The sequence below is a fragment of the Harpia harpyja genome, chromosome 8 (genome assembly GCF_026419915.1).
Source record: "Harpia harpyja isolate bHarHar1 chromosome 8, bHarHar1 primary haplotype, whole genome shotgun sequence".
Classification (NCBI taxonomy): Eukaryota; Metazoa; Chordata; class Aves; order Accipitriformes; family Accipitridae; genus Harpia; species Harpia harpyja.
In genome coordinates, this window is record NC_068947.1 from 8,286,074 (window position 1) to 8,308,680 (window position 22,607).

At 39.4% G+C, this 22,607-nt stretch overlaps 1 protein-coding gene across 5 annotated transcripts in view; it reads left to right on the plus strand.

The window, feature by feature from the left end:
• The window catches only part of SYTL5 (synaptotagmin like 5), a 91,103-nt gene extending 69,961 nt beyond the window's left edge, over nucleotides 1-21,142 (plus strand). For 3 of the 5 annotated variants that reach the window (XM_052794859.1, XM_052794857.1, XM_052794858.1), the window contains 9 exons: nucleotides 763-855; nucleotides 4,864-4,929; nucleotides 5,890-6,068; nucleotides 6,942-7,044; nucleotides 9,225-9,386; nucleotides 13,054-13,162; nucleotides 14,677-14,812; nucleotides 17,394-17,602; nucleotides 18,216-21,142. In XM_052794859.1, the coding sequence (XP_052650819.1) occupies nucleotides 763-855; nucleotides 4,864-4,929; nucleotides 5,890-6,068; nucleotides 6,942-7,044; nucleotides 9,225-9,386; nucleotides 13,054-13,162; nucleotides 14,677-14,812; nucleotides 17,394-17,602; nucleotides 18,216-18,358 (1,200 nt within the window). In that variant the 3' untranslated portion in view covers nucleotides 18,359-21,142. The remainder of the gene's footprint in view (nucleotides 1-762; nucleotides 856-4,863; nucleotides 4,930-5,889; nucleotides 6,069-6,941; nucleotides 7,045-9,224; nucleotides 9,387-13,053; nucleotides 13,163-14,676; nucleotides 14,813-17,393; nucleotides 17,603-18,215) is intronic. The other 2 variants (XM_052794860.1, XM_052794861.1) reach the window with 2 other exon arrangements.
• Nucleotides 21,143-22,607: the final 1,465 nt, after the last annotated feature.

Consider the following 22,607-nt stretch of genomic DNA (forward strand, 5'->3'; position numbering starts at 1 on the left):
GTTTGACAATAACCTGGGGCTTTCAGCACTGCCTGTTAGAAAGTGGGTCTGTGTTAATGATCCTGTTCACAAAATTGTTGCCTGTCACCAAAGACAGTGTGAAAGGGTGCAAGTGTAATGCAAATTGTGTGCTTTTCCATTTGTGTGAGTGTGACTGATATAAATATGGATAATTGGAAAACTGGATTGCTGGACTGTAAAAAATATGTCCCATAAAAACATGGATCTTGGGCTGTAACCAAGAAATCAATCATCTAATTGTTTCTGGCTACAAACCAGTATCAATGATCCCCTGGCCCCTGGTATCTGACCTTAATTCACTCATTTCTTTTGTTAAGATTTGAAAAAGTCTCGCCGTGTCCTTCTAAGATTTCCAAACCTGAATTCCTGAATGCAAATAGTAGTAAGTAGAATAAGGTAATTCACATAGGATTGTTAGCAGGCATGGAAGTGGGTTTTGTTTATGTGCACAGTTGTTGGCCATGGAAAGGTATGCGCCTCCAGAATAAGAGTATGTGTGTCAGGTTTTTCAGTTCTTAAGCAATTGAACCCTGATACCATAACAGCGTCTTTTCCCCTTACGCTGTGTGCCTGTGCAAAGATGTGGAAAATGTAAATCAAAATTCCTCTAGAGATTAGAATTTTGAATGCATCCTGCACCATCTTCCTAAAGTGGAAAATGTATGAAACAAAACTAAGCTACAGAAGCTGACCAAATACAGAGCAGAACACGACGACTAAAAATGCCTGTTTGTCATTCAGGATTATCTGGACGAAACAGAAGAAGATACTGATGACATAGTGGCCTCTCGTTATTCAAGGAAACACGGACATTTGACAAGTGGATTGTCAACAGTAAGATCTTGAGTAGAAAACATGCTTTCTCCTTCCACAAGAGACCATTGTTCCTCCAAAATGGAGTTTAACTTCATACCACTTAGCAGCAGATCATCTTTCATCCTCCACTTGAGAAATATCCTTTAACATTTAGATAGTTTTTCTATTACATTTTTAATGCTGTTCAAAGCTAAAATTATGTTCTCTGAAGTGCATGGAAAGAGAAAACCATTTTGCATACTCGTCAGCAGATTTGCTCACATGCTCAGGTTACTACCAAGCTGACGTGGAGAAGGCAAACCATAGGTGTTTGCAGTACGTGACTACTCAGCTTTGCAGAGGACCACTTAATCTTAATTTACTTGAAATGAAGAGAACAAGGCTGTGGCGGCATCTTCCATCTCAAACCACTTTGTGATTGTTCACCTTCTTGGGACACAAATACTCATCTCTGTGTTTGCATGCATACCACTTCTGTAACATCATTGTCCATCCCCCAACCCAGCTTCTCCCATTCTTCATGACATGATTGCTGTGCCATCCACATCTGAAAAGTATTTCTCTTTGCAGTGAGGAAGGAGATACTTGGGGATTTTGGTTGGTGATAACTTCTCTACCTTCTGCAACAATTGTAGTATTTTTCTGTTACATCCTTTTGTTTCTTGTCATACCTACAAACTATATACTGTAAATTAGATGTCTGAGTCTTGCAGTTGTCTAAGTGTTGCAACTTAAAGTTGGTTTTAAAAGGATAGCTGCATTTTCAGCTTGAGATGCAACAAAAGTGGTATAACAAGCCTTATGCAGTTCATTATGCAGTCTTGTTCACTAGGAAAGAAAATGGATGATAAAAGTAGCCTTTAACATGCCTAGTTTATGACTACATGCTGTGTATCTCGTCTTTGGGATCTGACACTTAGGATGTGGGCAATTTATAGCATCTTCAGAAAAGTCGCGGAGCCCTCTCTAGCCACTTTTCTTTATGACTTGTGCCTAAGAATATCTCTGGTCAGCATATAGAGTATCAGAAAACTGCAATAAACTCTAGGTAGAAGATGAGAGAGTTGAAGAGGATGAAGAGAGATGAGGAGTCTGTATGCTAAAAGGGAAGAGAGAATTTGGTCCATGACAGTAACCAATGAACTGTCCTTTCTAGACTGCACCCCTGCACCCCCGTTAGTCCCCATGCAAGCAGGTCCCAGGGAATGCCCACTTAAGTTCTTGATCACAAAGGGGTGGAGTTGGCTGAATCCAAGTTTGCCTTAGCTGGGGAGGAGAAAAGGCTGAGCAAATTGCTGTCTTTTGGTGTCTTAGATCTGGCCGTGTCCAGACCCTTTTCCCTTCTGATTTGTGTAGTTCATGGAAACGGACGCAACAGAGATGGGTGGCATTCCACACCAAATCAGACTTGAGCAAAAGTAGCCTGTTGACGCTGGTCTAATTAGACCCACTTACCTGAGGCTGACTGTGACTCATTGTCTCCAATGCTTGCTGGTCCCATGGATTTTATAGACAGAATTACTTTTATTTCTTCTGAATATTGATATGAAGGTTGCAGGTGCTTAAGTGCTTTCTCGTTCAGGCCACTAACTGAGGAGCTGCATTTAGAGAGCCTTCCCTCTACGTGCTGTAGGCAGCATTCCGTCTGTGCGCTGGGTTTTGTCCTTTGCTGTGGATTTCCCTTTGACCTTTTTCTTAAGCAGAGCGTAGCTTTTCCAGTGCTGTAGGTTTGAGATAATCTCACATCTCATTGCTCTCGTTTCTCTGTATTCACCATGACATGATTTTTAATGTCACTGCATGCTATGTTAATGGCGAAGTTGCGAATGGCAAGCTGCTTCTTCCTGCAAGAGCAGGTCAATTTTGCAGGTTCTTTTTTTATTCCCCTTATCGTGTGTTACCAGTTACTAACATTGCCCCTCTCTCTTGTTTTTGCCTTGTTATAAGCCTTTGAGCCTTCTGCGCTGTATGGATTTTTTTCATGTGCTTATCTGTCAAATGACTGTGTACTATTAAGTTGTGTTGAAATAATGTTATTAATGAACATTAGGCTCTAACTGCATGTTTTTTCTTTGTTTTTTCTTTCTTTTTTCGAATATGAGAATTTAAAGTACAGTATGGGTACTCTGACAATGAGCATTTGAGGTAAAGGAAGGAATATCTCAAAGGGTAAATATACTTGAAATCTACCTTTAATATGAGTGAGCAAAAATGGAAATGGAAAGTGACATTGAACAGGAACTGTATCTCAGCATTAGGGTATTCTTCTTTGTGTTTTCCCAAAGCTAATACATGAACTGTGTATTTAGTTTTCCCTGCATCCTTCACTGATTCCTCTCCTAAACGTATTGATGTGTTGTTGTCAAGACCCATTACATCAGTAAGACTGAATTTTTCAAGTGCCTTACCTCAGCAATAAGATATGGTGCAAAACAAATATAATTCTTAGTGAGGTACTAAAATGAGGCTCCGCACCCTCCATATGTGGTGGTGGTTTACTACTTATGAAACTGGAAGACGAGTAGATTTCTTAAGGACATTACATTTAGCGTATGTAATGTCCAGTGTAAATGCCACAGAACAGAGTCTGTGGGGAAAAAAGTCAAGTATATCAAATACTTCTACTAAATTTGTGTTATTCTGTGGTTTGTAAGCAATTCAGAAATTGTGTTTGCATAAATTCTAGGGTCAGAGGTCATCTATTTGTTTAGGACTTTCTGTGGGGTTTTTTTTCCCAAATCATTTATCCCTTGCTGCCCACTTACCTAAAGATCAAGAAAAAGAATATTTGGATTCAGCAGAGAACAACTCGTGCACCGCCTTGTGTTGGTATAACCTTGTTTGTTTTCTGAAGTGGGCACACAAATTGTTACGTTCCTGTTACAGGCATAATTTAGGCATTTTGTAGCACATACTGGGACTGTTAAGTCCACTGACAGTGTCCAAGGATACCCATTTTCATGTATGCTGGAGGTGGAAATGCATAAATGGGTAAAGGCTGGAATTTAGCTCGAGGCATGTTAGGAATAGGAGGAAATAGGACACATTTGTCATTGTGCGCTGCTAATTCTCCAGTGATTTTAACCAGTCCTCTTTGTGGAATTTCAGCAATTGTACAAAGGAATAAAAGGACAAGCATTTTTTTTTTTTTTTAAATGAAGGATAAAGGCGGCCAGCAGAAATACAAAAAGCACCCTTTTTTGCTGTTTATTATTCTGACTTGATGTATAAAATTAACTTTATGGATAATGATTGCTTGTTCTGGTTTTTCATGTCTGGTGTTGTTTACCATATTGACACAGACCTGCTTATCCCTTCAGCTTTCTTTGCTGCAGGGCCCTTAGGCAAGGTGCTCAAAGTGTTGAGTTTTGCCACAGACCAATTCTTTTTGTGTGGTTCTTCCCCTTGACTGTGCTCTTCCTTCCTCCCTGCAGCCAGTAAGGAAGGAGGTAGATCAAGATGTAGTTTCCCTTGAGCTCGTTGGTGAGATTTCCAGATACTGCTCTGGCAAGCAGAGGGGGAAAAATGTTTCCCCCAGTATTCTAATACTGTATTTTTTTCCCAAAGAGTGACATATTTAAACATTTGTGTGTGTTTTTATCTATTCTTACGAACTCCACAGAGAAATTGCAATTTCTTACAAAAGCGCCAATCCTGCAAATACATGAATGCTTAGCTTTTGACTAGCTTAAGTGAGAATTGACTTCATGCAGACATACATGAGGACAAATCCAAATCTTCTGAGTTGGTGTTCTAAAATGTAATTTGTTTATTTTGATACAGCAGATACTTCATTTCTATTTAATTACCTTGAGCCATGTGTCCTTCAATACTTGAAGTACATGGAAAACACTTCGCTTTTCTCTGATTTGGTGATACCTTTTCCTTTCTTGCTTGTTATGACTTTGCAATACAAACTGCCTTTACCTGTCTATATAGATAAGGATTTATCACTGCACTTACTCTTTCTTATTGCAGCTATCTAATGCTCTTTTCTCTTGACCTTTTGCACTGCCTTCTTTAAAGAACTCCCCAGAAGGCTCTGACAGAAAATGGACGTATTTAAATGTGCCTGAAACAGATGGTGATACTGTGAGTTCCCCTGAATCCTCTGCTTAGCTTACTTTTAAGTTTTCTCTCTCTTTTCTCCCTCTGTGTTGAAGACTATACCTGTGTGTCTTGCAAGGTTCCTATGTGTTAGGATTTAGATGGTTATATATGTTTTTGAGCAATCTTCATCAATGACTCAAACGAAAACATTCATCAGATTTCTCGAATGCCTTTGGTTCTGGCAGCGTGCATATTGCTCTGGTTTTCTTTAAAAATATTTAGTTCTCTCCTAATTGTAATCTTTTGGATGAGGAAATCCTCATAGCAATACTCTGTATGGTATGAGTGAACAAAAGAGATTGGGGCGTGATGTATTACCCTGCAGTGGAAAATTTTGTGGGGTTTTTGCTAAATTTTTTTGGCTTTAGGAAAATTGCTGAAATGGTGGGTATGGAATTTCGCTCATTCTTTTAGAATTACTAATGAGAGGCGGGTGTTGCTTTAAACAAACATGCTTTTCTACCATCTCCATTATGGGAAGCATTCTTACAACTTTTTCTAATGGTTCTGTCAGCAGTTGTTTTATGAGACTCGTTAAAAGTTAGGTGGACAGCTGAGCCAGAAAGGTGATGGTTTTTTCTTTTTCTTCCCCCCCCTGCTTGGGACTTACATGAGCTTACAATTTGTGTAGCCTGTCTGCTTTTCAGTTCATGCATGGATTAAACAGTGGTAATTTAGATTTAGTCATGTTTATAAATAGGTTTGAGTCCTGTATGGAAAAACATCAACTGTCTAGACATTTAAGCTATTATTAATTATGGTTCTTATTCCCTTTTACATCAGATAGAAGCAAGTGGTATTTCTGTTCTGTGATACATCTGTTTTCATAGCAAGTCCTAACAAGTGTGACAATATTGCAAGGCTGTGTCTGTATGAAAAAAGCAGAGTCTGGAAATGAGTAATTTGTTTAAGCCTCTAAGTCCTTTTTCTGTCCCCTTCCAGACTAGCATTAACAGCATGCTGAGTGTATATAGTGAAACTGGTGACTATGGCAACGTGAAGGTCAGCGGCGAAATCCTTCTCAACATCAACTACAGCTACAAAACAGGTGCCCTCAACATCCTGGTAAAAAGTTGCAGAAACCTGGCTGTTGCAGATGAGAAGAAGCAAAGGACTGATCCGTAAGCAGAGAGAAGAATTTCCTTTTAGGCTCTGCTAGGGGTGTCCTTCACCATGTCACGTGCAGTGATGTAGCCTAGGGTTGTGATATGAGCCTGAGAACTCATAGGATCCAGTTGCTACAAGCCAGTGTTTTGATGATGGTTGGGTTTGCATTCCCTGCGGGAAACGCGTTTTCAATATGTTTCTTAGGGCAATGTGTGCTGTTCTGGGAAAACAATAAGATTACTTAAATTATCAATCTGTTTGATAGCAATCTCCACAAAAGAGCAAAAAATATGAAGGAATAGGGAAGCTGAATTGATTTCTTACTTCTAGAATCAAAACTAAAGTATATGAGAGGAGTGATGTTTTGGAGGGAGGGAGGGATAGAGAGAACTTCTGTTTCACACATCCATAGATACACTTTGCAAGGACCATGTTTTCTGAGATTCTCATTATAGTTTTCAGTATAATGTGTAAATTCTCTCATCAGGAAGTAATAATTAGTGTCTCTAATAATATGTGATCCTATCGTATGCAAGGTGTGAAGTTTTTCATTCTCTTGTATTTTCAGTGCATGTGTTTTCACGTGTAATCAGTCAGTAATCGTATACTTCAAAAGGGAAAGTGTTAGGAAAGCTTTCTGCATTTCTGAGGGCAAGTAAATTAATTTAGCTCTGCCTTTTGTTATTCTGATCTATCTGAATACCATTGCTATATTTGTAGATAAAGACCATGCCTTTCGATGTTTCACATATTGTCTGTTACATGTGTACATTGTTTAGATTGCAGAAATTAATTTTCTCATATGTGTTGCCAATGTAGCAATGTCAGGTCCTTGCTCAAACTGGTCATTTTTATTCCTTGCTAATAATGTACTACTTGATCTGCAGATATGTCAAAGCATACCTTCTGCCTGATAAGTCCCGCCAAAGTAAACGCAAGACCAAAATTAAAAGTAACAGCACCAACCCAGAATTTAATGAAACGCTGAAGGTGAGAACACTGTCACTCTCTCAGGCTGTGATGAATGTTCTGCTTGTGTTCATGGGCATTTTCTTTAAGTGTTCCAGTATGGGGATTAGAATTTGGAAGAGATGCCTCAAAAGGAGTGTATTTAAGCAAAAAACAGTCTAGTAATCCTATGAGTTGTAATTTCTGGCTTTCAGCATTGAGGAAGTGTTTTTGTTTGGTTCTCCCCTTTACAGGCAAAACTTCTATTAGTTTCCACAGATCTCTTTCAAAACTGCTGATGTTCTTGTCTAACCTGAGCTCAGATGTTAAAAGCACCTTAAAGATTTTGTAAGCCCGAAGTTAGCAACTGATGCTGAAATAGAGCTAGGTTAAAACTTCCCATCTGAGTGATTTTCAAGAGAAAGTAACCTTTTGCAGTAAAATCTGAATTTCTCTGGAGGTTTTAATTTATTTTTAGAGCAGAACTGACTTTGATAAGAAAATTCCAGCAACGGCTTCTTGCCTTTCTCAAAAGCTGTGGTAAAGTTCATTTTCTGTTGCAAAAGGCAATGACAGATTGCTTCCTTGAGGGCTGGTGGAGCAAAGCGCGCAGGCTCTTCCTTCCTCGCCTTTTGCCCACGTCCACTACAGAGGCTCAACTATTTTGAGCTCCTCATGAGCTGCTTATTCACCTCCTTGGCCCTGTGGTGCAGGTGGGAACAGCAGAGTTTCTGCCCAGTTCACTGCCTGTCTGGCACGTGGACCACAAGGTTCCTGGTGATTGCCCTTCCTTGTCGATTGACGAGAGTTATCCCAGCCGGCCGACGCGAGGCCAGAAACTCTTTTTAGTTTCTCCTGAAATTTTTTTTTTTTTATTTATTTCAGTGATGTTTTAAATAAGTTTCTTACAATAGAGGCTAACAGATGTTCCCTGGCCAATATACTTGGCTTAACCTGGCTACAAAACCATTTTGCAGATTTACACACACTTGGTCTGGCCAGACTGCTTGCCAAGGGAGAGTCTTCTTGTATAGCTTCATTTTTAAATGGTTTATAGTAAAGTTAAGACTTGCCTGAACTGGAAAAAAAAAGTGTTAGACTCTATTTAGCAAGGAAAATAGCACTAAAGATGTTTGCTAGTAGGGAGCTTGGTGAGGATAGGATCTAGCAGCTTGCTAAAAATGCAGATTGTAACAAAGATGGCTTACTTGAATTGTAGGTAGGTAAGCAAGAGCTGCATCTGCTCGCCTGAACTATTACTACTGTGAGAAAAGAAAAATAATTAAATGTCTGTATCTTCCCTCTTTGACTTTTATTCCATTGTTGCTAAATATGACACCTCTCACAGTGGAACTGTTGGCATCTAGGATTAAGCATTTTAGACATACTTATACAGGAATAGCCTACTTGGGTGGCTCGCCAACTGACTTGACTGTTTCAGCCTTTGGAGAATATGTGTCTATGTCCAGACGTTGTTCTTGATGCAAAAAAGAAGACGTCTGGGTCTCCTCAGCTAACACTAGGAGAAGGGTGAATTTCAGGGAATTAATGGGCCTTTTGCTAAAAGCAGAGTATGCAGAGCTACAATTCCAGATGTTCATAGTTTTCTGTGTATTTTCTAGAATATGATATTTCTTCAGAGGAGTTTTTTAATAGCTTTCAAAACCAACAATGGTTACTAAGACTGAGATACTTGGTGAGTGCTTTGCAGATGCAGTTTTGCTTGTTTTCAGAACAATTTTTCGTAAGTTACAAAGATACAGTTGAAAAGGAGAGGAGGACACTATTTCTAGGAAGTAGTGTACAGCAGACTCTCTTTAGGGATGAAAGAACTAGTGGGGTTTCTTCCTACAAACTAAACTTTGATGTTCTGCTTCATTTACATAAACTTATAAGGAATTAACAGGATCGTAGTTTTAAGCATCGTAATTTTCTTTATAGTCATAAATACCCAGTAAATAATACAGAAAAAACACAATCATTATAGTAACATTAATTACCATTGGAAGCATACTGCAAAGAAAAGAGTTAGGTTTAACATTAACATTATGAGCTTTCTAGCTAGATCAATGTCGTTTGCAAAGAAAACAAATCTCTCTTTCATGCTTCATTTGTTAGCTGCTGTGGGCTTCATGAAATTGAACTAGAGCTGTAAAAAGCTCCATGGAAACTATTATTTTTGCTTATTCTGAGAGTTTCTTTTTCTCTTCTTCTGTTGGTAGTATGTCATCAGTCACACACAGCTAGAAACCAGGACCCTGCAGCTTTCTGTCTGGCACTATGACAGATTTGGACACAACAGCTTCCTTGGGGAGGTGGAAATTCCATTAGATTCCTGGAACTTTGAAAATCAGGGCGATGAGTGGTTTGTGCTCCAGCCCAAGGTAAGGGTTTCCAGGGGGCAGTGAAAGTGTTGCGAAGCAAATTTAGCAAGGCTTAGTTATTTTTCCTTTGGAACGTGTTTATAAAACAGTGACTTTTTGAGTGTCTAATATGGTAATAAAAATAATATCTGTGTTCTTTATTCAATCAAAGCATACTGGTTTTAAAGTCTTCATGAAAACTTTACATGTGATTAGCTACTTAAAAACAAACCAACCCACCCCACCTTTTAAATAAACTCTAAGTTCATCTTGTAATAAATGGCAGCGGAGAAATGGCCTTGCAAAGAAACTGATGATTTTTAAAAAACTGCACATAAGCCAAAGGACTTTTCTACCACTCCCCCCTACCCAACCCTTAACAGTTTATTAAAGAAACAGATCTTTTTTGTTTCATTTCAAAGCGCTTCACACTTTTCAGCTGTGACAAAATGACTTATTAATCTCTTATTCACCTTAACCTAGGAAGGTACAAGATAAGGCTTCTCAGCAGGCAAATCAATTGGTCTGTGAAACAGAACTTGCATTGTACTTAGCTAAGGATAGGATGACTTCTGTCTCTAGGGCACCCCCTGCTTTGGCAAAGGTGTTTATTTTTGGAAGAGATTCCAAGAGCTATTGTAAACTAGAGGATTAAAGGCTTCTGCCTTGATTGCTCCTGCAGCAGCCAGAATCCCCAGAAATTCCAGTGGTTTAGATTGCCATTTCAGAAAGTGTATTTTTGTTGCTGCAGAAAAATCCAAGGTTTTACTGCAAGTGATGTGGAGAGAGACTCAGATGACTTGTTTGCTGTGTGTTCATTATTTTTAAGGAAATAGTGTTATGTTCGGGGGTTTAGGAGGGAGTGTTTGATTTGTGCCTTTCTCTCAGTTGGGCGATGGATCTGATTGCTGTATAATTAATTTCTAGGTATAGCCCTTTGTGAGGCTTACATCTAAACTGTCACAAATTTATATTTTAGTAAATAATTTGCCAGAAGATCCGTAAGGAAATCGGTCTCTTCTTTGAACACTTATACGCTTCACACTTTATAAGTGGCAAGAAAGATCCTTCCCAGTTTCCTAGTTCAGCTTTGTTAATAAGGGTGACCACCAGCTCTTCCTTCATGGTCCAGATGAGGTGAGACCAGAAAGAGAAAGTGGCTAATGATGGGCAAACATGTTTCAGTCAGCACTGTGTCCAGGCCAGGATTATACAGTCCTCCTTACAAGCTTGCTTCATGTAAGTTACTTTTGTCGGGTCCGCTCTTGAAGTAGAAGAAATGTCTACTACATCTGTGTCGTAGCTCTGGCTGGTGTAAGATGTTGCTCTTATTTAGTACCCACCGGTCTACAACAATAAGATACACATCTAGTATTCGTTTTCCTTGGAGTTTGTATGCAATGTTCGGCTGAAATTGGGCTTCTTATCATGCAGTAGTCTCTTTGTCATCTCATTTCAATCTCTGGGGAGGAAAGAAAAAAAAAAAAAAAAGACAGTCACGAAGCTCTCCTGCTCAGGAAAAAAAGTAATGAGGCGCTAAGCATTTCAGCCATTCCAGCTGGAAGGTATTGTCTGATTATTTCCAAACCCATTGAAAGGATTTTTAAATGAGTTCTTTTTTTACCAAAGAAAGCAAACACAGAATTGGTCTTGTCTGCCTACTAAGTTGTTATAAATAATGTTTCTAAACTTAAAATGCTGCTAAGATTTTTGATCAGCAAAGATAATTAAAAAAAAAAAATCAATTATTGTATTTTGAATTTTAAAAAAAAGCACAGGTTAATACACATGCAAAGTACATGGTGTTCTCCTGTATGATCTGCCTGATAGAGACAGGAATGGCAGTGAAACATTTCCCAGGTTTTATTACAGTGCTTTATTTGTTCTATCATGAATAATTTAGCTGCTTTAGTGAAAAGGTTGGAGACTTTAGACCTGTTTCTTCTGTGAGCATTGAATGTCTGTTTTCAAGATGAGTGTGGTTAAATCAGAAAAAGAAGAGAAAATAGTTCTGTGGTGAAAGAGGGGGCAGAGTCTAGAGGCACATTATATGTGGGTTTGGGGGGGAGGTTGACAAATTGTTCCTGATGTAAGAACTTATACTACTTGTCCATCAGTAGAATGGAAAAAATAATCCTTGCTGCCTTTATGGGAAACTTGATCCTAAACTTGCATAGTTTAGACCATAAGGGAGCTGCCTGACTGGCAGGATTTAGATGTTGTGCAAATTATTCCACAGCCATTTACTACAGGTTTTCTTTTGTCCTCTGCTGTAGCGACTTGCATCAGACAGTGGTGGACACAGGACCGTTTTTCTCAGAGTCAGTGCAGGAATGCCTGTGTTGCTGTAAAAGTGCTTCAAAGTCTCAAAAGGTCCATGTTGTTATCACTAAAATTGCTTTGTTCCTTGTCCCATCCTTGTGTAGACTTAGCCCCACTAAACACGGTTAGTGCCTTAGCCTGGAGTCTACGATAGGAAGGCAGTGCTGACTGTGCATATCACCGTATGTATCTCTGGTGGGGTTTTTCTCGTTCTGTTTTCTCTTGATAATAGAATTTTGACCTTCCTGGGGAGTCAGGAAACAAACTGAATGCATTTCAGAGAAATACTGTCGCTGATCAGACATTTGTCTATAAGCTGTTCTTTAAAGGCTCGTGTGGTACCTTGGTGTGTGTGTCTCGGCCCTCGAGGATCCTTTCTCTTTATACATGTGCTTTGTCCTTGTTGAGAGATCAGGAAGATTTGTTGATTTGTACCCAAACCTAAGCACTGAAGCATGTACGGAAATGTGAGCATCTGAATAGTCCCACCTCCATTAGTAAATATCACTGAGCAAGGTTAGCATATGCCAGAGTTTTTCATAGACCTGATCTTTAATATAAATGTACAAGACTTCTGTTTTCACTGCACTTTATTTTTCTAGAAGTCAGTTTGAATTGGCATAAAGTATTCTCTCTGTGTTGCATCTGTTGTTTTTAAAATGTAGTTTCCAACTTCTTACAGTGCGAATGGAAGTTCAGCGCCTGTCAGTGAAGGCCTAATGTTCTTTTAACAAGGATGCTCTGAAGAGCACTGAATGCATTCTTTCTGGGCAAGATTCAAACATTTATAAAACAAAAAGGTGCAGAAATAGTAGTTGTGTAGAAAAGGGACAGGACACTGGGAATAACAGTTTTCAAGGTTTTCTATTTCAGAGCTGGACCCCGCTCTCTTCCCTTGCCTTCGTTCCCCACGCCTCCATTCCAAGAGTGACTCAGGAGTGACTCCTCTAAAGTACATGAAACCACTTACGGTTTAAAATCCTGATTGGGGGAAATAAGGGCTGAGTGTCAGCTTAAATTAGCTACAGTTTATATGTGCAGAAATAAGTTTGAGGGGGTTTTTTCTGTTTGTTTGCTTCACTTACTCATGCTAGATATCTCTCTCCTCGATATGTTCACTGAACAGTGTCTAGTGCCACGTGGCTTTATTCTTCTGAGAGCTTGCATTCCCTAGCTGATAAAGTTTTCTAAAATGTGATTGCATTCAATCAGGAATGTCTAATTATGTGAAAGTGGGCTGATACATCTTGATATGTTTAAGAAGTGTTTCAAACACTGTATTGGTACAACAAAATTAAAATCAAAAGGAGAAGGTGAATGATTAACCTTAGCTGGATTTCTGTTTTGTTTGTTTTTTTCTTTTCAGGTGGAGGTAGCGACAGATGTTGGCCTTCAATATAAAGGAGAACTGACAGTTGTTTTACGTTACATTCCCCCAGACAGAAACCTAATGCTTCCTCTAGGGCAGTTTCAAGGTAAAGCAAACATTAATGGCAGCATATGATAACATCCCTCTGAGCATTACAAATCCTCACCCAGGATGAAGTAAAGGTATTAGTGAAGATTGAAACCATACTTAAATATACCAGTTGTCTTTATCTGTGGAAATTTTGAACCGTAAGTATGTTTCTCCTGCTCCATCCTCTGCTCTTACATTGAACTACAGGAGAGAGAAGGGAAGAGGAGTGTGCAGTCAAGTGTTGATGCATGGCTGTGACCTAATTAAAAAAAAATTCAGACATTAGATAACATGATTGAGGACAGCCATATAGAAACAAATTGTCTACATCATAGTCTGTGGGTTCTTTGTTCAGCTGGTTATATCCAGTGTATAGCTGATCAAAGTAATAGACTTCACTTAGTTCTTCATGCTTAATTATCCTTAAGCTTACCTATCTCCTCTTTTTCACAGTGCTTTGCCTCCGCTCAGTTTTACTGTATTACTGCTGTAATTCAGTCCTGTAAAATATTATTTGAATTCTTTAGGGTAAGCCATTATTTTTATCAACAGTGAACAGAGGAAAATAGTTACTAACTCTTTGCATTGTAGTAGCATGAGGAACAGCAATCATCTGAAGTGAAAGCAATTACTGGGTAGCACCTGAGTGTACGTCTTAGTGACAGTATTGCTTGTTAGCATTAGGATTTGACAGATGTATTAGAATTTTTTTCTTTTTCTTTCTTTTTTTTTTACAGATTACATTCCCTCTGTTAGCAGTAATTCCAAGGTTTTTTCTCTTAAAAGCTAATTGTTGTCTGAAAAGTCCAGATATACACTGTCTGCATTTTTTTAAATTAGTACATTTTAACATCCCTCCTGATCTTTTTTCCTGATACTTTCAGCCTGAATCAGTGTGTACAATCCCTGCTGATAAGCCTCTTAGAATCTGCAGCAGCAGCAAGTACACGTGTCCTCATGGTGCTCTTCAAAAGCAGTAGCGTGTCAGTGAGCACCGTGTCCTTTGTCACGGTCTCCGCGGAGCACTACATCCTTACACGTGGAATACACGCGGTGTACTTCTGCATTTTAAGCTTTGCATTTATACCTTGCTTGTGGTGTAGGGCTGCCTTAACATCAGTGGTAGAAGTGGATTCTGAAAAAAGGGTAGGACTTACAGGACATACAGTTCTTTGTGTTCAGCATAGTAATCCACAAATACTTATATTTGGACAGGACTTCAGACAGGGCTCTCTGTTGTGTCTAGCAAGGACTAGTTAGTTACATGGTCAAGTTCTTTATCAAATATGGAGTGATTTTTCTGTCCCTGCCTTATTAGTTTCTCTACCCATGGAGAATCAGAATCTCCTCATAAGGAATACCTCAATCCCGTTGCAGTTCAGAATCTCCTCATAAGGAATACTTTAATCCCATTGCAGTAAACAATTAAAAAAAAAAAAAATCTAGCCAAAACAATTTACATTTCCAAATCAGTCTTGCAGTGTATATATAATTTATGATGATGATGTTGCAACTCTATTCGATGTGTAGGAAAGAAGAGCTTCAAAAAGGGAAAAAAGGGAGACTCTCACATGCCATCTGGAGGTATATTAGAAGTCCTCATCAAAGAAGCAAAGAATTTAACAGCAGTGAAATCAGGAGGCACGTCTGACACTTTCGTGAAAGGGTCTGTGTTTTTTTTTCTCCCCATTTTTTCAATGGCTGCACTGAATCATATCTTGGCTGACCCAATTTTTTTCAATATATCTGTATATATGTGTATGGAGTGTCAGTCCTGAAAAGCAACTGGCACCTCAAAATGGTATGCTGAAGAGAAGGATGCTGTGGAATAAGGGCAGAGAGGTATGAGTTGTCCCAGGGGTTAAATACAATCACATTTAAATACCATCTCACTTAAGTGGTACAGAACCATTCATACAGAAGTATCCAGTGTGCTAATGCGCACACTGTTACAGAATATAATGTTTGGTAAAAGAAAACACTTCCACTGAGTTGGCAGAGAGAAGTAGGTGACTATTCATCACTCCTGGAGGCAAGAAGTTGTAAATTAGGGCTTTTGCGGTGGAGATGATACCTGATCTGATGGTGACATTTACGTTTTCAGGAAATTGAAACAGTACATATTTTTTACTAAAGGGAATAGCCAGACTACATCCTGAATAAGAAACTGGTTTTCAGGAAGATACAAATCTGTTTGGATTCCTTGTAAAACTGCAAATAACACCTATAAAAGCTGGCATGCTCTACCAAGCTGAGGTTCTTTCTAATGGGTGTCACCTGAAAGATGCAGAAAGAGAAAATTCATTATCTGTGTGAGGAAATTCTGTTTTGATTCAAGTAAATGTGCTAAATGAGAAAAGATTTTTCTGTCTTATACTACAAATAGTTTTAGTTTTTTTCCTAGTGCTTAATTGGGAAAGCTCTTTGGCAGTACAGTGTCAAGGAGCACATTTAAAACCTGAGGCTGCCCAGGAGGTCTGTCACTGACTTCAAATGTAGTGTCTTAACTCTAATTGTGTCTTGTTGTTAACATTTAATATTCTTTGACAGAAGATGTTTAAAAATTCTGTTCTGATGGCTTTCAGGTTGGATTTTGAAGATGCATAATTTTGAAAAATTTACAGTCCGTGTGACTTGTAGGCCTGCATGCATGTGCATACATAAAGATATATATAGTATGACATACATGCATCTTTTTATTAGATAAGCAGCATTTTGTGTTGGACAAGCAAAATCCAAACTATATAGAAAATGCTACATATAGGATATACTTGTGTTTGAATAAAATGAACATAATCCTGCATGCCTCATTATATTGGATTTTTCATATATGTAAGTTATACATTTGAAATGTTACATTTAGGAAATAATGGATAGCTTAAAACATTTTTCTTTGCCAGTTTTTGCTCTCAGTGTTAGCTTTCAGAATTGCTGATTTTTAGATATGCTGTAGTTCATTAGTAACAGTTTGAGTGCTGTTACTAAACGGTGACCATCTTGCCTTTAATTGCCTGGTGGAGCTGAGAATTTGTCTTGATCTGGTAGTGTGCTTCAAACTATCACTAAGCTCATAGATTTCATGTAGAAGTTTGAGCTATTCTTTCTATGTATGTGTTCTTCCATGCCACCTCTCTTTGCCTGATATATGTGAAGGCGTTTTCTTTTACTGAAAATAGACTGTCTGATTCCACTACAGCTTGTTCCCACCTGGAGCTTGCAACAGACTTCAGGGAGAAAATGTTGTCAGAGCCTTTTTACATAAGCAGTAGCAATGTGTGGCCAGTAATTCTCTGGACTATCTTTAGTTAGTGGTGTTTGCTGTTGCTGACGTGGATTGTTCAGTACGGTGGAACAGGAGTCTCTTTTCCTCGGACTATTGGTCTGTCACGTGTCACGGCCAAACGCATAATAAAGTTGCCACGAACAAGTTGAGGCGCTGCAGCGGTCTGATCTGCACTGTTAGCTTGAGACTAGCTTGAGATAATTTGACATAGCTTAGGCCACTGTTAGCCCCCTGCAATAAACCAGCTCATGTTTATTGTCAAGTAAAAACCTGCACAGGAATCCTGATCAAGGTCCAGTGATTTGTTTGTACGTGCGACCCTTTAGTATTTATATGCAACCACACAGTCATTCCGTTAGCTTTGCTGAAGGAGGCGCGAAGGTACAGACTATGGAAATTTGTACAGACCTCTGATTTTCAGCTAGAGTATTAAGTTCTTCTAGTTTCACTAAAGGAATTCTCCACTAAAAGTAAAATGTGAAAAGCTTGTCAGATTTTACAGCATTAGTTTCTCTGCACTCAGTAGGGTGTTAGGCAATTCAAAGTACTGGTGCTAAACTGCTGAAGTTCCTTCTTTATCAGTCATTTCTGTTTCTTTGTGGGAGGACCTTCTGTCCTGCTTTGAGACTGAGACTGGACTGGGTGACTCCAGAGGCCCCTTCTAGCCAGGATTTTTATGATCCTGTCTATATTTAGTCTCGCTGAAATAAAAAGTTTGTGGTTAAGACCAAAGATGTGGGGCAAGGAGACCTAATTTCAGTTTTTGCTGTTGATAACTGGCACTGTAGCTATAAGAACAAATGGAGCACAAATGCTAAACATGAGCTTCAGGTCTATGCTTAATTTAATAACAGTGGGAAATAGGGTCCTGATCTCATTTGAATCTCTACATGATTGTAATTCTTTGTGACTATTACGTGACATCCTATCTACATATTCAATTTTCCTTTTTTATATCTCCCAGATACCTTCTCCCAGATGACAGCAAAGCTACAAAACACAAAACTCCCATAATAAAAAAGAGTGTGAACCCCCAGTGGAATCATACCTTTTCTTTCAGTGGCTTGAATTCAAGGGATATACGTAATGTCTGCCTAGAACTGACTGTGTGGGACAAGGAGTCGCTCTCCAGTAATATTTTTCTGGGAGGTGTCCGTCTGAGCACTGGAAATGGTAAGGTCCCACCTGACTGGTGACTGCATTTCTTAACGCTGCTGTCCTTCTTCCACACCCCAAGTGATTCATGTATACGAGGGACAGAAACATTATTGAATGTATGGAAAGTATATGGGAACTTGGGGAAATTGAAAAGGGAGAGAAGGCAACAGGTAATGTGTAGATGGTTTAGTTCTTTCCTTCATTGAGTGAGACACAAAAATTTGGTGCCCTGTTGTACTTCTGCGCATCCTAGAATATTCTGGGAATACCTTGGAAGCATTTCTTAGCATCCCAGTGAGAAGGAGGAGACTACTTTTGTCCAGCAGCAGCTTTTCTGCTGACGATGGTGTGATCTGGAAGAAGTGTGGGTCCATTCCTCCTCTGTTAGAAGAAAGTTGTTTGTGGTGCAGAGTGGGGAGGTTTATGTGCCTCTGTCCACGTGCCACGAAGGAGTGTAATGACAAACTGGTGCTCTCCAGGAGCTACCTGTTTTCAGTATAACTCCCTGTACAGGTGGCAGTGTAAATTGCTTGTCATCTTTCTTATACCCTGTTGGACCAAATAAGCAAGGATATTAAATAACTGGTTACTAATATGCCAAAATGCTTTGTGTTTTTGCAATTGCCAGGTGTAAGTAATGGCAAGGAGGTTGACTGGATGGACTCTCAAGGGGAAGAGCAGCACCTCTGGCAGAAGATGATTGACAGTCCAGGAGTCCCTGTGGAGGGGATATTAATGCTGAGGTCCAGCATGGGAAAACGCAGACTCTGAAAGACTTTAACTACTTAAGGGGTACCACAGGTACTCTTGACTTCAGTGGTGTTCAGGCTCTTGTCACTTAGCCCGTTTGAAAGTGGGGAAGGATTGTACTTTTTGCCTTGGATATTAAGGCTCCGAGTGAGATTTTAATGCATTCTGCACTTTCATGCGCATGTTTTTAACCCACGTTTCTTGTACAGATTGTGTTTCTCTTGAAGCCAGTGAGGACTGGACCTTGTACAGAGATTGGACTGGCTTTCCCTGTCCCTTCTGGTGACTGGTATGCAGCTGATGAACTCCTCTGCCTCTGGGGGGGCACAGAGTGAGCATCTAGTTGGTCTTTTAGTAAGTAATGCCTGGTTTACGTGTCTCCCTCTGGGTCAAAGATGGCCTAGAAGACAGCAGTGATACAGTACAAGCAGATTCAGAGTGAGTCTGTGCTTTGGTATTTGGAAGGTGAGAAGCCGTAATGTTACGAAGGACAACAAACAACATTTCTTTGTCATGTTTGCTGGTTGGGCTGTGCAGCGTGCGGGATGGCAGGCTTGGGACCAAGCAGCCCACCAAGGAAGGCCAATGCACTGTGTTGCACACTAGAAATAAGGAGCAGGTGAGCTGGTGTACAGTGCTGGTGTTCTGGCATTCTCTGGGTTATTTTAAAGCACTGTATAAAAGGCAGAGTTGGTTCAAAGTAACCAAAGAGCCTCTAATGAAAATAAATTGTAACAAATCCCCAAACAGTTTCCAGAACTACATGGTATTACTGTGTTTTTCATTCAGTTGACAGCTCTAGCCAAGATCTTCTGGTGCCATTGAACAGAAGGAATGTGTTCACATGCCTGTCACCATCTGATGGGTCGCTGAGATGAGACCCATACTGGGTTTGGACATAGTTAGCTAAGGCCTTGATTCGACAGATTTTGTAGTAGAGTGACGTGATTAAAGCACATGCCAGAATGATTTGCACAACTGTGGGATTTTCTCTGAATGGGCTGGGATCCCATTCAGGCGTGCCCACGCATGTTAATTATTAACCAGAGTAGGACTTTTTTCTCCTGAACATCCCCCTGTGAGTTAACACTGGATTTAATGATAAGAGTGACTTTGGGCCAATTCAATCATTAATCTTATTAACTGTGACAATTGTTCAATGGTAATTTTGCCATTTGGTTTCCTAAAGTGATTTTACACCTAACACTACTTAGATCCCCCATCCTCTGGGGACTTACGCAGGTCATATGTGAAGAGCATGCTGTTTTGAATAGTTGTTGTGGGCTACTCCTACCATAATGAGATAGGATTATAATCATTTTTCAAGGCCAGCACGTCTGCTTGCCAGATTGAATAATAATATAATTGCATGGCATGTGATTGCTCAGGGTATAAGACAAAGGAAGATCAGTAAAGTAAACTGAGTGAACAACATTTCTTCCGAATTTTCCTAAACCAAACCAAACTTTTTTTTTTTTTTTTTCCTAAACCAAACCTAACTTTTGGCACCTAAACTACCTCTCTCTTTAACAGAATCGGTCCAAGTTGTCTTGGTTGTTTGTACTGCAAACCTGTATTTATTTGGGGAATAGTTATATTATCTTGACATGGAGGCACAAGCTTGATTTTTCACTTGCTGGAAGTTGATTCAAAAAGATAAAGCTTGTTAAATCTAAAGAAAATGATTCTTTAGGGTAAAATTCCAGCTAGAGTTGTAGAGGAACACTGGGGAGTTGGATGGTTTGGTTTTGTTTCATTTTGATGGTGAAAATGGGAAAAACAATAAGAACACAAAAATTCCTCCAAGTTGGACCCCAAAGTGGACACCTTTTTCTCTTGCCAAATTGAAAACCTTAAAAAATTTTGAACTGAACTAAACCTTTTATTTATACATGGAGTACAAGAGTTTGTCTAATTTTTGAATGGTATTTTCTAACCTTCTAAGTATGAACATTTTAGTTAAATCAAGTCTTGCTTTGAAAGGAAAAAGTCTGTGCTTTCCTACTTCAGCTTCTGCCCATTTTGGTCCTATGATAGAGTTTGTGATGAATGGACTTGTCTGGGAAGTGTAACCCGGCTCATACATGGGCTTTAAGTTCTGCCTTTTCCTTCCAAAGGGCCAAAATTTCACTCTGAGCCTGCACCTGAAATTATAGACTGGGCTATGAATAGACTGGAGGTGTCAACTTCAGTTCAGCATATGAAAGGAAAAATTTCAACTGGGAAGTAATTTCGGGCAACGTGGTGGTGTTTGCCATTGATGGGATTTGGCGTAGTGCAGTGAAATTACCTCCTAGGTTAGCAGTGACAATTCTGCATTATGGTAGCATATGATAGGTATCACACTGTGCCTCAAATGAGCCTCGAAGAGATGATGAGCATCATATAAACACTAGAGCAATTTGGAAAGCTTTGCTGTTCTATGATGTTATCTGCACATTTGTAGGAAGCGTTTGATTTGTGGAAAATGTCACATTTAATTACATCTCTTGTATCTTTGGTCTCTTCCTTTACAAAAATGATTTATGGTTTGGAAAAGCACAAGATGGTTAACTGCAGATGTGATTTCTTGTTTCCCAGATATTTGAATTAATTGCCTGTAATTGTGCATCATCACGTACTGTGTGTTACCAGGCTGAACAAAAAGACGGAAAGCCAGGAATTAGGCAAAAGCCTTCCTTTTGTATGTATGTTTATGGTATTGAAGGTGCATGAATGGTTTATTCAAGGCTAATTTTTAGGAGAAAATAACCACAATTTTAGCAATGATTCATAAAATCCTTCCCTGAGTAAATAGACATAGCAGAGCTGATGTTTCTGAAGTATTTTTCCACACAGACTTAAATGACTGAAGATGTGTCAGTGGAGAAGAAACCTTCTCTACAGTGGTTTTTGAAAATGTGTTGCACAATACCTTTTACTGTGATACATATTTTTCTAGCAAGGTAACTACAGGGCTTTCATCACTATCTTTTCCCCCTTGTGATTAGATTTTGAGGGTTTGGCCCATTAGAGAAGAACAAAAGTGCAACTTTCACTGTAAATGTCAAGTGGGGCCAGTAAATACCTCTTTAGGCAGTGTGGTTATTGCCAGTATCCATCAAAAAGAGCTGATGCTGAGGGCTCTCCAAGCCCTGACATCAGACTTTGGTATCTAGACCTGTTCTCTGGAAGTTTCTCTGCTCAGTTTATCAGCTACATGGGGACTTCAGGCTTCTAAATGTTGATGCTCTTGCATGCTTAGATGCCCAAAGCAGGCTAACGCAGGTTTGAAATGGTGACCTCATCTTTTCCACCTCCATCGTGTTACGTTTGAGTGAGGGTGGGAGGAAAGCTGCAAAGACTCTGAGGGACACTGTTTCCATCTTCCTGTGCTAATCCAAGTGCCGTTGCCTTCCTTGAATGCCTTTTAGATGCTACATTTCGATCTTTCTTTCCCAGCTGGATGCTTTAGCAGATGGCTTAAGAGAGAAGGCATTGGGATGGTGAGTATGCTTTGATCATGGTGCATTAGGCTGGAAGCTTATTCTTCTGTGCCTCTTCCAATGCAGATTATGCTAAGGTAGCATGAAAGAAGCATTTTTATGTATTAATTTTTTATTTTTGTTTTCCTGCCTGGTTAGGCCCTGCCAAGTGCAATTATTCTAAGTTGTATTCTGCAAAATATCAACTAAATTGTAGCAGCAGAGCAGCTATTGAGCATCCACTAGTGCTAATTGATAAGGAGAGGTAACAGGAGGGGTGCATTTAGACTGGTATAATTTTGGCTTCTTGAGGGGTACACACATTTGTGGTTTGCTCTGGAGGGTCAATGAAGAGAGAGGCTGCTTGGATCTACACCTTCAAAAAAGAGCTCAGAGTCCTATTTTCCACAGCTGTCTAGTTTGTGGATTCACACAATATAGGAAGGGTTGTACCTGAATCTTTGCAAGGGTCTCTCTTCTCTTCATCCCTCCCTTCAGTTCAGCAACCCTCACCAGAACGTTCTACCTGAACGATAATCTCCAGTATCTGGAAGGAGGCAGCATGCAGCAGTTAAGTGATAGCCCCACTTACGTGCATCCATACGAGGTAAAAACTGAAATTTTATTTCCCTAACATACAGTATTGATTTTCAGCACTTTGCAACAATGACAGAAATAACCATCTTCTGAGAGCTGGTCCACGTGCTTTGTAAACTCTTTTTTTTTTAATAGTTTTTTAAAAATTATTATTTATTTATTTTTACACACAATGTTAACATTTGAGAACCCTAGAGAAATAGTGGCAG